A 13344-nucleotide genomic window follows, 5' to 3' on the forward strand; every position below is an offset into this window, starting at 1 on the left:
CTCTTTCTGTTCCTGTCCAGGTATTTATTCCACTGTGATGCCCAGATCCCTCTAGCAGCCAAACGGGACAAGTTTCTGACCTTCGAATGCTTTAAGACCATTGAGAGCTTTGCCAGCAAAGTCCGCAGCCTCGTGCCCGTCAAATACGAGATAATCGTCATCACCGGCGACGTCAAAAGGGCCGGAACTGACTCTAACGTTTACATCACCATATATGGCTCCAATGGGGATTCTGGAAAGCGTGCCTTAAAGCAGAAGTTCCGAAACCTTTTTGAGCGGGGACAAACAGATCGTTTTATTTTGGAGATGTTGGATTTAGGGGAGCTGCTGAGGGTCAAAGTGGAGCATGATGGCTCAAGCCACAACTCTGGTTGGTACCTGGAGTGTGTAGAGGTTACCAACACAGCCAACTCGGTGACCACTATCTTCCTGTGTGGGAAGTGGTTGGACCCTCAGAAGGCAGATGGGCAGATACAAAGAGTGCTCTACCCCAAATACTGACAAGTATCCATGTTAACCTTCTAAGCCGGGGGGTCAGGATAAAAATGTACCCATATTTAACCCCCCTTTTTTTTTACACTAAACAACTTCCAAATATACTGTTCCATTAATTGTTTTAACTGGTACTGGGCTACCTTCAGACAAGTCTTGTGGTGCTTGTGGGTGTCCTAGCCAAACTGTTCAGACGATACAGACAGAAGTTGGCAGATCGGTGGTACCGACTTCAGACGAGTCACGTGACCGTTGTGTTCGTGAGAGTCATCTTTCCATAGAGTGGTCATATTAGTTTGGATGCCAAACCGTTCGGACGCTACAAAGGTTTTCGTGAGAAGACCGATTTTCGAGATGTCTCATGGTCTGACAAACACAGCTGTAGCTCGGCCACCCCGCAGATGCGGAAGGTCACCATTGTAGGAGGCGGTAGATTATCAGCCCATGCAATAACCATATCTCTAGTTTAAACAGACAGGTTTTTATTGGGATTTGTTTATTATGCTAATTCGATTTCCCATGGAGGCGTGGACATCGACTCTAGGGTTTGAAAACCTCTACAGAATCGTTGTCCCTCCACCGGGACGGTTGAGTTAACGTGCGCTAATGTGATTAGCATGACTTTGTAAGTAACAAGAAAATGTCCCAGGACATAGACATGTCTTATATGGGCAGAAAGCTTACATTTTTGTTAATCTAACTGCACTGTCCAATTTACAGTAGCGATTACAGTGAAAAAATACCATGCTATTGTTTGAGGAGTGCACAAAAACAAAACTTTTATCACGGAAACTGGTTTGATACATTCACCTCTGAAGGTAAATAATGTACTTACATTCAGTAATCTTGCTCTGATTTGTCATCCTGGGGGTCCCAGAGATAAAATGTAGCATAGTTTTATTTGATAAAACCCATTTTTATATTCAAATGTAGGAACTTCTAAAGTTTGAACCCCTTCTGTTTCTGTTTTATTATGGCCTTTCTATTGCATTTCAAAGATAATGAAAAAAATTTAAATAAACGTGTTTTTTTGTTTGTATTATCTTTTACCAGATCTAATGTGTTATATTATCCTACATTAATTTCCCATTTCCATAAACTTCAGTGTTTCCTTTCAAATGGTATCAAGAACATGCATATCCTTGCTTTAGGTCCTGAGCTACAGGCAGTTAGATTTGTTATGTCATTTTAGGCAAAAAGTTGAAAAAATGGTCCGATCCTTAAGAGGTTTTAAGGGACTTGGGACCAGCTATTTATGTATTGGTGGTGGTGTGGGGGTTCTGGAGTACTTTTCAATCAGAATTTTTTTTGTATGACTTAATATTTTACTTTGTGAAACATAAACAGAGAACATAGGTGATAACTATATAGAAACAAATGATACTCAGAAGCATATTCATAACATGTGATTGTATTCACTCATGCTGGACTAGATACACCACTGTTGACATGTATTTCATGCACAGGCTCTGTGTGTCCATTTAGCCTAGTTGTCAGGGATTATTGCTGATATTTTATACTTGCTTTGTGTTTATAAACGTTTGTACCGATTCTTGTGTCATGAAGTTAAGTATTTACTAGAAAAATTGAATAATCCTTAACCAGGTACTTTCAGCATTTTGGGCAGTTTATTTGAAAAACACATACAAAAAGATCATATACAAGACAATAAATAAAAAAAGGAGACAGAACAGTTTGGGTTAAGCTATGCAACTTTTTGCATCATCATTAGTAATAAATACAGTACAAAATCCACCAAAAGTAAATCTAAAGATTTTCCACAATATTCACTGATCCATGTTATTCTTCATTATCATTTAGCTATTGCTTTTCATATTATTGATACATACTTTGTCTATAAAATACTCCAGCTCATAAAACATTGCGCGGTTACAGCAAAACAGCAGTGTGTTGTACAAAGATGGCCACTTCCCTTTAAATCACTGGCAGGTTAGTTTAATCAACAGTTTGTCAGCAGCAAAGAAACATCTGTAATATTCAAGAAGGTACAGCCTTATATTAAACACGTCTACAGCTACGCCCATGTACACATATGAAAACCTGAGAAGGACATGCATTAGAAAGCTTGTGCTTTAGGATTCTACTGTTCATTCCCCTTCACCAGCTTGAGTTAAAATACTATGGCTACTGTCCAGTAACGCAGTCTACCGTCTGTGGAGGACAGAGGGCAAGTCAGGAGCTTTTCCTGACCAGGTGACCTGACCAGGAAAAACTCTTGGCCCTAGACATGGGGTAAGGCCTGTGACAGCAGGAAAAATCAAAATAAGACCAGTCAGCTTCTTTCCAATCGGATATATGTAGGATTAATAAATTGTTATTATTAAGAAAATGCACACAGAAATCAGGTGGTTAGCTTATTATACCCAGGTGAACAAACCACACTAGAGTATTACACCAGAAAGAAATAAGACCCAATAGCTCAAGTTGATCATGTTAGCCACCTCTCGAACCTAACTACACAAACACAGCATTTGCCAGCAATACAAAAGTACCTAATAATGGAGTTATTCATTCATATGTGAGGAGTTAATATAGCTGGGCCAGAGAAACGTATGGTCTGAATGGAGACACCCAACATTCAGATATGGTGAAATATACAAACGAGGTAAAACAAAATGAAAACAAACTGAGAAACTGGTAATGATCAGGGATAAATATGAAAAATAAAATAGTATCATATTTCCTCTATGCCAGCAAGGGGGTATAGCCATGCTAGGAGGTTTACATGCTAAAACATTTGCACCTAGTCACAGTCTGTCCACTCGATCAAAGCGGGGGGGATCTTCGATATGACATTGAATGGAATGTAAATCAAGATCAACAGCACCACGTTGGCTAGACAGAGCTCACATTACACCCTTCCGAATTACATGTTCTCCTTATGAAAAACGCAACTTGCATGCAAAGCATCCCCACCGACCAATGCATAATGAGGTATTATTTATTTTTTGTACATTGTGTTATTTCTAAATAAATAGATTGATTCAATTGCAAAATCAAGAGAGAAAATACATGAAATATGCCACCACAATAGCTACGATTAGTAATAAATTATGATTGTTAAATACTTAAGGCATTTCAACTCACAGCATCCTATGTGAAGTAGCAACCCTCCTTGTTTGTCTGTCTAGTTTTTTTGGATGGAGGGTTTGGACAAAGGTAAATAAAAAAACGCAACACAGTCAAGTCAACCTCCAAAAGTACACAAGGAAGCATGAAGATACGTGTAACCGAACACAGACGCGTAAGCTAGAACAAGGAGACCCCACACCACCAAATCTACTTCAGGCAACCCCATATTTTAGTGCATTTACAAAACACAAGCTACATTAATAAATATATGTTGTTGTTTTTGCAGCATTGGAGCCATGTCTTCGAAATAGTAAAAAAAATGGACAAGGACTTGGCTTTACTTGGTCCAATGTCCAAATTGGCATGAGCGCTCAAAACAAATTGATAGTAAGAAAACCAAAATGAAGAAAGAAAAAATCTAACAAATCAAAGAAATGTAAATAGTAAGAATAATTGTTTGGTATTTTCAAACGAATGGCTTTTTCTCCCTTTAACCCTCGTTCAAGTGAACTACACCAACATGATTCATGCACGATATAGAGAAAACAGCTTCCATCACTGAACAGTTTACAGTGGTTCTAGCAATACCATACACAACTACCATCATGGGGGACCATCTTACACATTCTAGGACACAGAACAAAGGCCTACTAGTTGGATATATCCCAGGAACACCAGCTGTATTCCTGTATCAAACAACGGGAGCAACTGAGATTGAAATTAACGGAACCGAAACAGAGGTTGTTTGCTATGCACTGTATAACTCACATGTGCTTGTTCTGTAGGCAATAAGGTACTGGTATATGTTAGAAAAGGATTACATTGTATTCACTCTAAAGACAAGACACAGACACTGCATCCCCAGCCTTTAAGATCGTGCTATGGATGAGGCTGTGAGTAGAAATTGCCCATAAGCGCAGTTCTTGAAATCAGTTTACCCCTCCCCCAATCCTAATCTTAATCATTAGGAGGGGAGAAGCAGCAGTGACCAAAGATCAGCGTCTAGGGGAAACTTCATCCTGCTCCATGGATGAGTAAGAGAGTCATACTGTTTATGGTTCACATGCAGAGAGACTGCAGACTTTCTACTGCTCCACAATCACAAGACAGCCCAAGCCTGCCATAGAGCATGCATATCTGGGGCCTCTGTTCTAGACTATAGAGGCCCCACTACAGCACAATACAGACCACTGAAGCCATGCCTGGTTAGCATCTCTAGCATCCACTGTGATGGCAGAGATCTACTGTACTGGAAACCCACAGAATGTTTGGCCTTTGTACATAGCTAGCACTTCCTCATTGCCTGTACGCCTATTACCCTTTGTTAAATAGGGGTATTTTCCCCACTTTATTTCTCAAAGTGGGATTTTTGCTTGCTACACAACACGGTCACTCTGTTGTAAATACTGGCGATCAATTACAAGACTACTACACTCCATTACACCATAAGCATTAGGCCACAGAAGCTCATTTCAAGAAACATCCCCTTATGGATTTCATATCTTGCCATGTTTTGCACAGATGTGCTGTAGTTAGAGCTCAGCATTTGGGTTTCATCACACGGAGGAAGACCAATACACATCAGCGGTCGAACATAGACCTATATATAAACCCTTAGCAACACAATACACACACATGCTAGGGGGTTTGATAGAGAACCATCTTTGAGTAGGTGTATGGAGAAGCGAATGCTACTGTGCACAACCCGATGGAGACTCATCAAGCCCCAGCACCTGTCTATATATTCTGCCACCCTTCTGCCTCTCTCCATCCATCGGCCTGTTTTGTTTCTCTATTGTTTGATCAGTGTGGTTTCTTAATCCCTCCCTCCCTCGTCCCCTTCCATTCATTGTCTTCTTTGACTGGCTCAGAAGGCAGGCTCATAAGTGATGCGGGTGGGAAGGGGGACGTTTGGCAGCGCTCCTCCTAGGGATGCTATGGGGTATTATAGGAAGGGGCAGGGAGAGGAGGCATCAGCTGTCTGGTGTCAACTGGGTCTCAATGTCCACCCGGCATATGGGGCATTTCCTACTGGTGGCCAGCCATTGGTCTACACACGCCTGGTGGAAGAGGTGCATGCAGGGTAATCTCCTGTTGGTGGAGGAAGATGTCGAAGAGTGTTAACATAAATGGCTATAGATACACAGAGATCTGAAAACTGTACTATGTGTTGGCACCAAACCTTCCATGACACCAAACGTTCATTAGCATTTTGACTAGACCCACCTGACATCCTCTCCATCCTCCAGCATTGATAGACAGATAGTACACTTCTCATCTGTATCCAGTTCCTCGTCCTCCAGCCCTAGCTTCAGGTCCTGGGGTATTCTCTGGAAAATAGAAGAATATGCAACAATTACCATTAGCAATGTATCTCTCATTTTCATTCGCAAAGTATTGATAGTTCACAAGAAAATACTTATGGTTGAAGTCCTCATAATGTAGTTCTGATATATGACTAACGGCTGTCCTGAAAAACCCTGTTTTGAACCATGGTCCTAACACAGCATACAGTACGGTGCAGAAGACACCATTTCAAAAGTGTCTTTCGGGTTCCTGTCTCATTGGATCATTAAAATATAATGCTTATGATTCTTTCACATACTGTACAGTAGATTCAAATCATACTCATGAGACTTGCACAGCTTTATAATAATTGGTCCTTTCACCTACAAGATGAGTCATCCTTGGTCTTAAATTGGGTACACTCCAGACCAGACAGTCTGAATAAGTCAGTTTGGAGTGGAAGCAGACAGTATTCTTTGGAGAGATAATGTGGCTAACAATAACCTAAAATGAGATGGCAATGTTCATCTGTGTCCTTCTACTCTATGGTACTCTATTATAGTTACTACCACAGTACATCCGTTACCAGCACAACTTATGAGGGCATAGTCTTACCTTCTTGTATTTGTGAGGGAAGGTGAACCTTTCAATAGTGGTCTGGATAGCCCCTCGGTTCACACTGCCCAACCTGTCCTCCAGCTGCAGTAGCTCCTACAAGCAACATATGGGGAAAGACCATTAACTATCTTCTTTCAGTACGATAAAAAGAACAAAACAAAATAAAACAATGTTGGTTTTTTTTTGGAAGCATCTGGAGCACAGAACTAGCGGAAATTAGAAGATCAGTCCCACATGAGGCTGTTCACAGCATTGGTCACACAGAGGCAGGGACGGATGCGTGAGAGGTGAGAGTGTATGTGTGACGGGGTGATAGTGTGACGTCACATGGGACTTGGCCGTGTGACTGGGATGACTGTACCTCGTAGCTCTCTCTCACAGCGGATGCATGGCGGGAGGGGTTGAGGCCCTGCAGGGCCAGCAGGTGTAACTGAGGATACGGGTAGTTTCTGATCTCATGGACAACCTGGAGAGAACATACAGAGAGATAGTAAAGGAGTAATCTGGATACATTCTCCTCCAACTCATCTCTGAGAAAACATCTTTGCATTTCATTCTGCTTCCTGCCTGCCATCCCTGAATCCTGTCTATCCAATGATCTATGGTGTGAATACCAAATCAAACACTCCAGGTGGTTCAGCCAATATGGACACCAGCAGTGGAGATCATGAAATGTCACTTTAAATGGGACTGTCCATTCGGATCATTTAAATTCCATGACAAATATAGTTGTGATGTCCTCACCACTTGGGTGGTGGTGCTGTTCCTGGGGAAGTGATGCATCCTGGGAGAGGTCAGGTAGTGTTGAAAGTGCTGGGGCAGTGGGCGGACGTGGTACTGGTGGGGGGGCAGCCCCGTGTCCACACTCAGGTCCCTGACCAACCACACAGGACAGGAGGAAAGAAGAGAGAAGAACCAATTAAACACTGGGTCCATTTCACAGACCCATCAACAATTCAACATTGATTGTCATTGGATTACATCATGCCCGTGGGAGGGGACTCAAATTTGAAATGGAGATTATCCATAGTTCAGGAGTAATGTATTAGACTTAACTATGAAGCCACACTATTGTATGAGCGCAAGCTGGTGTGTTATTTACCAGTCTGTGCCTTCGGCCAGGTAGCGAGGCTGCTGGCCAACAGGCTGTGGGGGGACATGGAGGGCAGGAACAAACTCGTACCCCAGCCGCAGTCTGTGGGGCTGGTGGGGCATTCTCTCTGGGGTGCGTCTGCTGACACAGGACAACCAAAAGTTTCTGTACACATTAAAATTCCCTGTAATCTGTTGTGTGGTTCCACAGATGCCATGGAAATGTGGACTCGACTTAAAAGCACTTTTGAAGTATGAAAACACATGCCAAACTTGGGGGTTAACTACTCCTTTACCAGGGGCACATTATTAAACTGTACAGATTTCGGGGGTTGCATCAAAATATAGCTGTTCGTACAAAACATGACATTTCTAAAGCTTGTGGAGGTACCCTAGTTATTACGGGAGTGGCGTGCATAGCCAGAAACCAAGTCCCCATACCTTGAAGGTGGCATGATGCGGCGGTTCTGGGCTTCTAGGATCTGCTGTTGGAGGAGGTATTGCTGGTGTAAGGCCTGAGGTAGGAAAGGGGGGACCAAGAGGTCCTGGAACTGGGGTGTGGGGGGTAAGGGGTTGAGGGGCGAGTGGAGCTGGGGAGGATGCTGGTGGCCAGAGGGAGCCAGGTGGGGGTTTATGCCCGACTGGGGCTGACCTGGGTGGGGCATGGGGAAGTCAATGGGCAGCGGGGCATGGGGGCCTAGCTGGAAGTGCCGGCAAGAGGTAGCATGGCTATGCTGCTGCCGGTTAAAGAGGGATCCTGTGGAAACATCAAGAGGGAGTTAGACACCTGAGAGAGAAACGGTAGGTTAGAATTAATTGTGTATGAGACATGGAGTGTGTTTGTGTGATGTAATTGTGTTTCTGTAGGATGATCTTTACAAAAGCCCTAAATCTTACCTATGGTGAAGAGGTGGGGATAGGGAGATATGGTGAAGCAACACATTCAGTCTGCATGGAAAATGTTAATTTTTCCAAACATGAATGGTCTTTTATGGCATCATGTCACATTTGACCCTCTGTTTGGATTCTCACCTCTGGGCATCTGACTCTTCGGCAATGGGCGCAGCCAGGACTGTGCATTTAAATTGTGTATTCAAGTGGATTCCAAATTAGGCTGTGTGTAATATATGAGAACGACCTTGAATCCATTTGATAGAAGTGCACAACTGCTGTCAGAAGTGTTTCTAGATCTACTGTGTGACATTCTGCTGATCAACCACAAAAAAAACAGAACATCTGTTCCAAATAGTTTTTTTATTGTAATATAACTGTTTCTCCGTTATAAATCACTGAGGATTTTACCAATGTGATGACATTGCTGTGAGTGAGTCCTTTTTCTGAGAACGTTCTCACCTGTTGAACTGTGGGTAACACAAGACTATATTATATAGTACAACAACACTGTGAATGTTTATGTTGAGCTCCCGACTGGCACAGCGGTCTAAAGCACTTCATCTCAGTGCTAGAGGCGTCACTACAGACCCTGGTTTGATTCCAGGCTATAACACAACCTGCTGTGATTGGGAGTCCCGTAGGGCGGCGCACAATTGGCCCAGCGTCGTTAGGGTTTGGCCAGGGTAGGCCGTCATTGTAAATAAGAATATGTTCTTAACTGACTTGCCCAGTTAAATAAAGGTTAAATGAAAATAAGTGTATCACTACCCATGTCTCTATCAGCAAAATGTTAAGGCTTTATAGGCCTAGGCTACATAAAGCCTACAACGTATTTGTCTATCTCCAACCAGAAATCAGTATTGATTTACATATTGCGTATATCTTTTTGTATCAGTGAGACACACAGTGCTACCCAAAGCTTTCCCATATTTAGATTCCTTGGTTCGGGGGAAATAGCTTGAATGCATTGCATGCCATCTCAGTACTTTTTCCCTCTTCTTAACCACAGCTATTTGGCAGCTGAAGAGAACAGGCTGCTGTTGAGGCTCGAGAGGGAGAACCAGATGCTACCCCTGAACTACAGTGCACTGTCTCAGTTTTAATACTGTGAGATAGATAGATAGATAGATAGATAGATAGATAGATAGATAGATAGATAGATAGATAGATAGATAGATAGATAGATAGATAGATAGATAGATAGATAGATAGATAGATAGATAGATAGATAGATAGATAGATAGATAGATAGATAGATAGATAGATAGATAGATAGATAGATAGATAGATAGATAGATAGATAGATAGATAGATAGATAGATAGATAGATAGATAGATAGATAGATAGATAGATAGATAGATAGATAGATAGATAGATAGATAGATAGATAGATAGATAGATAGATAGATAGATAGATAGATAGATAGATAGATAGATAGATAGATAGATAGATAGATAGATAGATAGATAGATAGATAGATAGATAGATAGATAGATAGATAGATAGATAGATAGATAGATAGATAGATAGATAGATAGATAGATAGATAGATAGATAGATAGATAGATAGATAGATAGATAGATAGATAGATAGATAGATAGATAGATAGATAGATAGATAGATAGATAGATAGATAGATAGATAGATAGATAGATAGATAGATAGATAGATAGATAGATAGATAGATAGATAGATAGAGCTGACAATTCTAATGGAAATAACATTGATTGTGAAAAGGAATGGCTTTCAATTTACGTGAAGTAGGCCTAGGCTATATTGTGACATTGATGCCAATATGACAAACTATTATATTTGAAAGGGGAGACCACAATTCATAGGACAAGACTTCATAGTCTGTGATATGTTTTCCATGGCGGCAAAATTTAGTTTGGACTCGAGCAGCAAGAGAAGTCATGGAGAAAGACCATCAAACTAAATCTTTCCACTGAGATATATGCAGCCTAGCACCAACATTTTAGGGCTAACCTAAATCTAGTCCTTTGTGTCACCTTTAGTTGCTAGGCTCTTTTCTAATATGAACATACTAAAGTGTTTGTGGAAGAGTGGATAACACATTCAGATGAAAACTGGTGAAACCCCTACAATTGAGAAATAGGCAAATGTCTACATTGCATTTGGATCATTAAGTTGGAGTAGATTTGAAGGTGCAGTGCTACAAAATGCCTAGGAAAATAGTCATGAGTCTAATCTTGGCAACTTTCAGAAACATCTGATTGTGGTGGTGTGTTTTTAAAATATCACATTCAGTTCATAACCAGTCACTAATTAATGAGAATGAGTTAGGCCTATTAAATTAGCATTTGATCCAAGGATCAGAGGCGCACTGCACTTTCAATTGTCTCAGTAGTAGAATCACCATGAATGACAGGGGATAGACTCATTCAGGCCTTGTGATGAGAAATGCAAGGAAATCGTCTATCTTTGTCACAGCGGGAGAGGAGGTGGGTGGGGTGGAGGTGGGCAGGTAGGGACGAGGGGAGGGATAAAGACAACAAAATGGAAATCAGCAAGAAGCACACTGAAGGTTAGGAAAAATACTATATTCTTTATTGGAAAATATTAGTATATGTGGAATTTGTGTTTTGGTTGTTGTAATAATAATATAAATACCATGCAACAAAAATAAACAACAGACTGAAGGCAAGGCTCACCATGCTCCATGAAAGGGTTAAAAAGAACAAAAGCAGCATCCAATGAGCAGACGTGGTTGGCTACAGCAAGGTACATCTTTACCACAGAAATATTACATTGGAATTTACTATTCAATGTAAAAAAAAACTAAATCATATGAATCATAACATGACCATGCATTGAAAGTACTATTACCAGAACAAAGGGTAAAGAGCGACCACAACCAAACAATAAAAGACGTTATTACTCTACTAGAGGATTTATTGTAGCAGTGCAGGATAGGCATCCCTGTGAAATGGATAGCATTTTGCACTTTTTTTTTTTGTGGATCATTAGGAAGTGATTAACCACCAGTGAGTATCTACTACTTATAGAATTTGTTTTTTGCTCCTTCTCAAGAAGAACAAAGTGTTACACAAATCGAGACGGATATGACAGGTTGTTGGGAACAGGTACAGTGTACCAGTATTTCATCAATTTTGATGTGTTGTCCATTTTTTTCAATCACTCAGATGACCACACTAGGGATAATCCTAATTGTGTGTGTGTCATAATATCAAAAAGTATAGGTTTCACATGTCATGTAAGAATGCCAAAAGGAGTATTTGCTACCATTACTTAGCCACATTTGTACAATGCACTTTCCATGGAGAAAATTTGCCAAATTCTGGTCTTCAGTAAAGCAGTGCAGAAATCGAAACAATTGCAAAATGTATCCACTTTACAGGAATTTACAGCATGTTGTATATCAAGACTGGATGGGCGGTACACAATTACATTTATTTGATTCTCTAAAAGAGCTAAAAATGGGTTAACAATACAGCTACTTCACAGAAAAAGACAACAGGTGTTAGCAATTTTTTTTTTTTTCACAACAATGAATTGTGGGTGAATGGTACATTCTTGGGGGCGTTTAAACAAAAATAATAGCAATGTCTTCTGATGGAAATAGGAAATGAAGAGGGGATTCACAATACAGCTAAATACAGAGAACAGGCCACGCCACACCACACAGCAGCAGATGATCATTAGCTACAGAATGGGGGGGACGACAAAGATCTGATAAATGCAGAATGTAGAGCCAGCCTCGATACTATGAAACAGGAAATAAGAACAGAAATAAAAGCACAATGTGAAATCATTGATGCCAGTGTATGAATTTAGTTTATACGCTACACTGTAGCCTAAATGGTTTATGAAACGGTATGTTTTGTTATTGAATAAACGGGAAATGACTTATGCAAAAATCACCTGGTGGATAGCTTGTTTTAAATATTGGAAAAACAACCTACCTAGCTACGACGTGTTTAAAGAGCTTCCTTAAATTTGAAATATGTCAATTTTGCCTGTTTGTAAACTACTATAGTTGTGATATACAATTGTATAGATTACCGTAGCTAATTGAATTTGTCGCAAAACCCTCTCGGCAAGCAGTAAAGATGATCTCCAAATGACATCATCCTGGGATTAAATAGGTTATCCAGTAACCTAACCTGCAGAGAACGCGCTAGCTAGCTAACCTTCAAACATGTTTCACGCATTACTCTCTGTGGTCTGACATTACACCACTGCCATTAATGTTAATTGGTCAAGTATTTCTTAAAATGGAACTGACTAGCTAGCTACAATATATAATGTCCAAAAATAGCGAAACGTTTAGCTAGCATTAGCTAAATAGCATTGGTCAATGCGCTAACTAGCTACAGTAGTTAGCTGTCAACAGCTAGCGTTATCTACATCTCAATTTGAGAAGAAACAAAATATATATAGGCAAATAGGAACAGACCCATACTACCAAGATGTATTGTATGGTCTTGAAATTGTTAATAAAATGTAACGCTGGTCAACAACACGTTGGAATGGATTCTAAAGAGATTTGCGAGCAGCTCCAGTGGTATTAAGATGAACATAGCACATGACATGTAAGTGTTAAAGATTAATAAATATAAATACCTCTATTTCTCACTGAGCCAAATACAGGAAGAACCAGATATCCGACATGCACTAAAACCATCCTTGGATCCTTTTCTTGCCGCTGGGTTTTTGAGAGACAAATAGCCCATGCGGATGATCCGTTTCAATCTTTCTACATTCAAGCGGATCTAGCAAGCACTGTGCTGGCAGGCAGCTGCTTCGGTGACAAAGCGTCGATGGCTCGGTGTTTTCTGAAGGAACATTTAGGAAATGTAAAGTACCACAAATAGCCACTAGGTT

The 13344-nt window shown here is 40.6% G+C and overlaps 2 protein-coding genes across 3 annotated transcripts in view; one reads left to right on the top strand and one right to left on the bottom strand.

Moving 5' to 3' along the window:
• Nucleotides 1-2684, top strand: part of LOC106585177 (lipoxygenase homology domain-containing protein 1) — a 46775-nt gene extending 44091 nt beyond the window's left edge. The window contains exon 44 of the mRNA XM_082968459.1: nucleotides 21-2684. Within this exon, the coding sequence (XP_082824585.1) occupies nucleotides 21-501 (481 nt within the window). The 3' untranslated portion in view covers nucleotides 502-2684. The remainder of the gene's footprint in view (nucleotides 1-20) is intronic.
• LOC106585175 (E3 ubiquitin-protein ligase ARK2C) lies at nucleotides 2102-13272 on the bottom strand. 2 transcript variants are annotated; one of them, XM_014171092.2, is made up of 8 exons: nucleotides 13084-13272; nucleotides 8023-8338; nucleotides 7592-7720; nucleotides 7234-7363; nucleotides 6851-6955; nucleotides 6487-6582; nucleotides 5812-5915; nucleotides 2102-5676 (listed from the first exon to the last, which is right to left on the bottom strand). In XM_014171092.2, exons 1-8 carry the CDS (start codon nucleotides 13142-13144, stop codon nucleotides 5559-5561), a joined length of 1059 nt encoding a protein of 352 aa, XP_014026567.1. In that variant the 5' UTR covers nucleotides 13145-13272; the 3' UTR covers nucleotides 2102-5558. The 2 variants fall into 2 exon arrangements, with proteins under 2 accessions (XP_014026567.1, XP_014026566.1); XM_014171091.2 differs by having other exon boundaries at nucleotides 7592-7723.
• Nucleotides 13273-13344: the final 72 nt, after the last annotated feature.

The sequence above is a fragment of the Salmo salar genome, chromosome 24 (assembly GCF_965601325.2).
Source record: "Salmo salar chromosome 24, fSalSal1, whole genome shotgun sequence".
Lineage (NCBI taxonomy): Eukaryota > Metazoa > Chordata > Actinopteri > Salmoniformes > Salmonidae > Salmo > Salmo salar.

Coding starts and splice junctions, on each gene's coding strand:
- LOC106585175 (XM_014171091.2), bottom strand. CDS start 13,144: ATGGTTTTAGTGCATGTCGGATATCTGGTTCTTCCTGTATTTGGCTCA. Junction 8,339..13,083: donor TGGCTCAGTGAGAAATAGAG/GTATTTATATTT, acceptor ATGTTTCCACAG/GATCCCTCTTTAACCGGCAG. Junction 6,956..7,233: donor ACAGCACCACCACCCAAGTG/GTGAGGACATCA, acceptor TGTTCTCTCCAG/GTTGTCCATGAGATCAGAAA.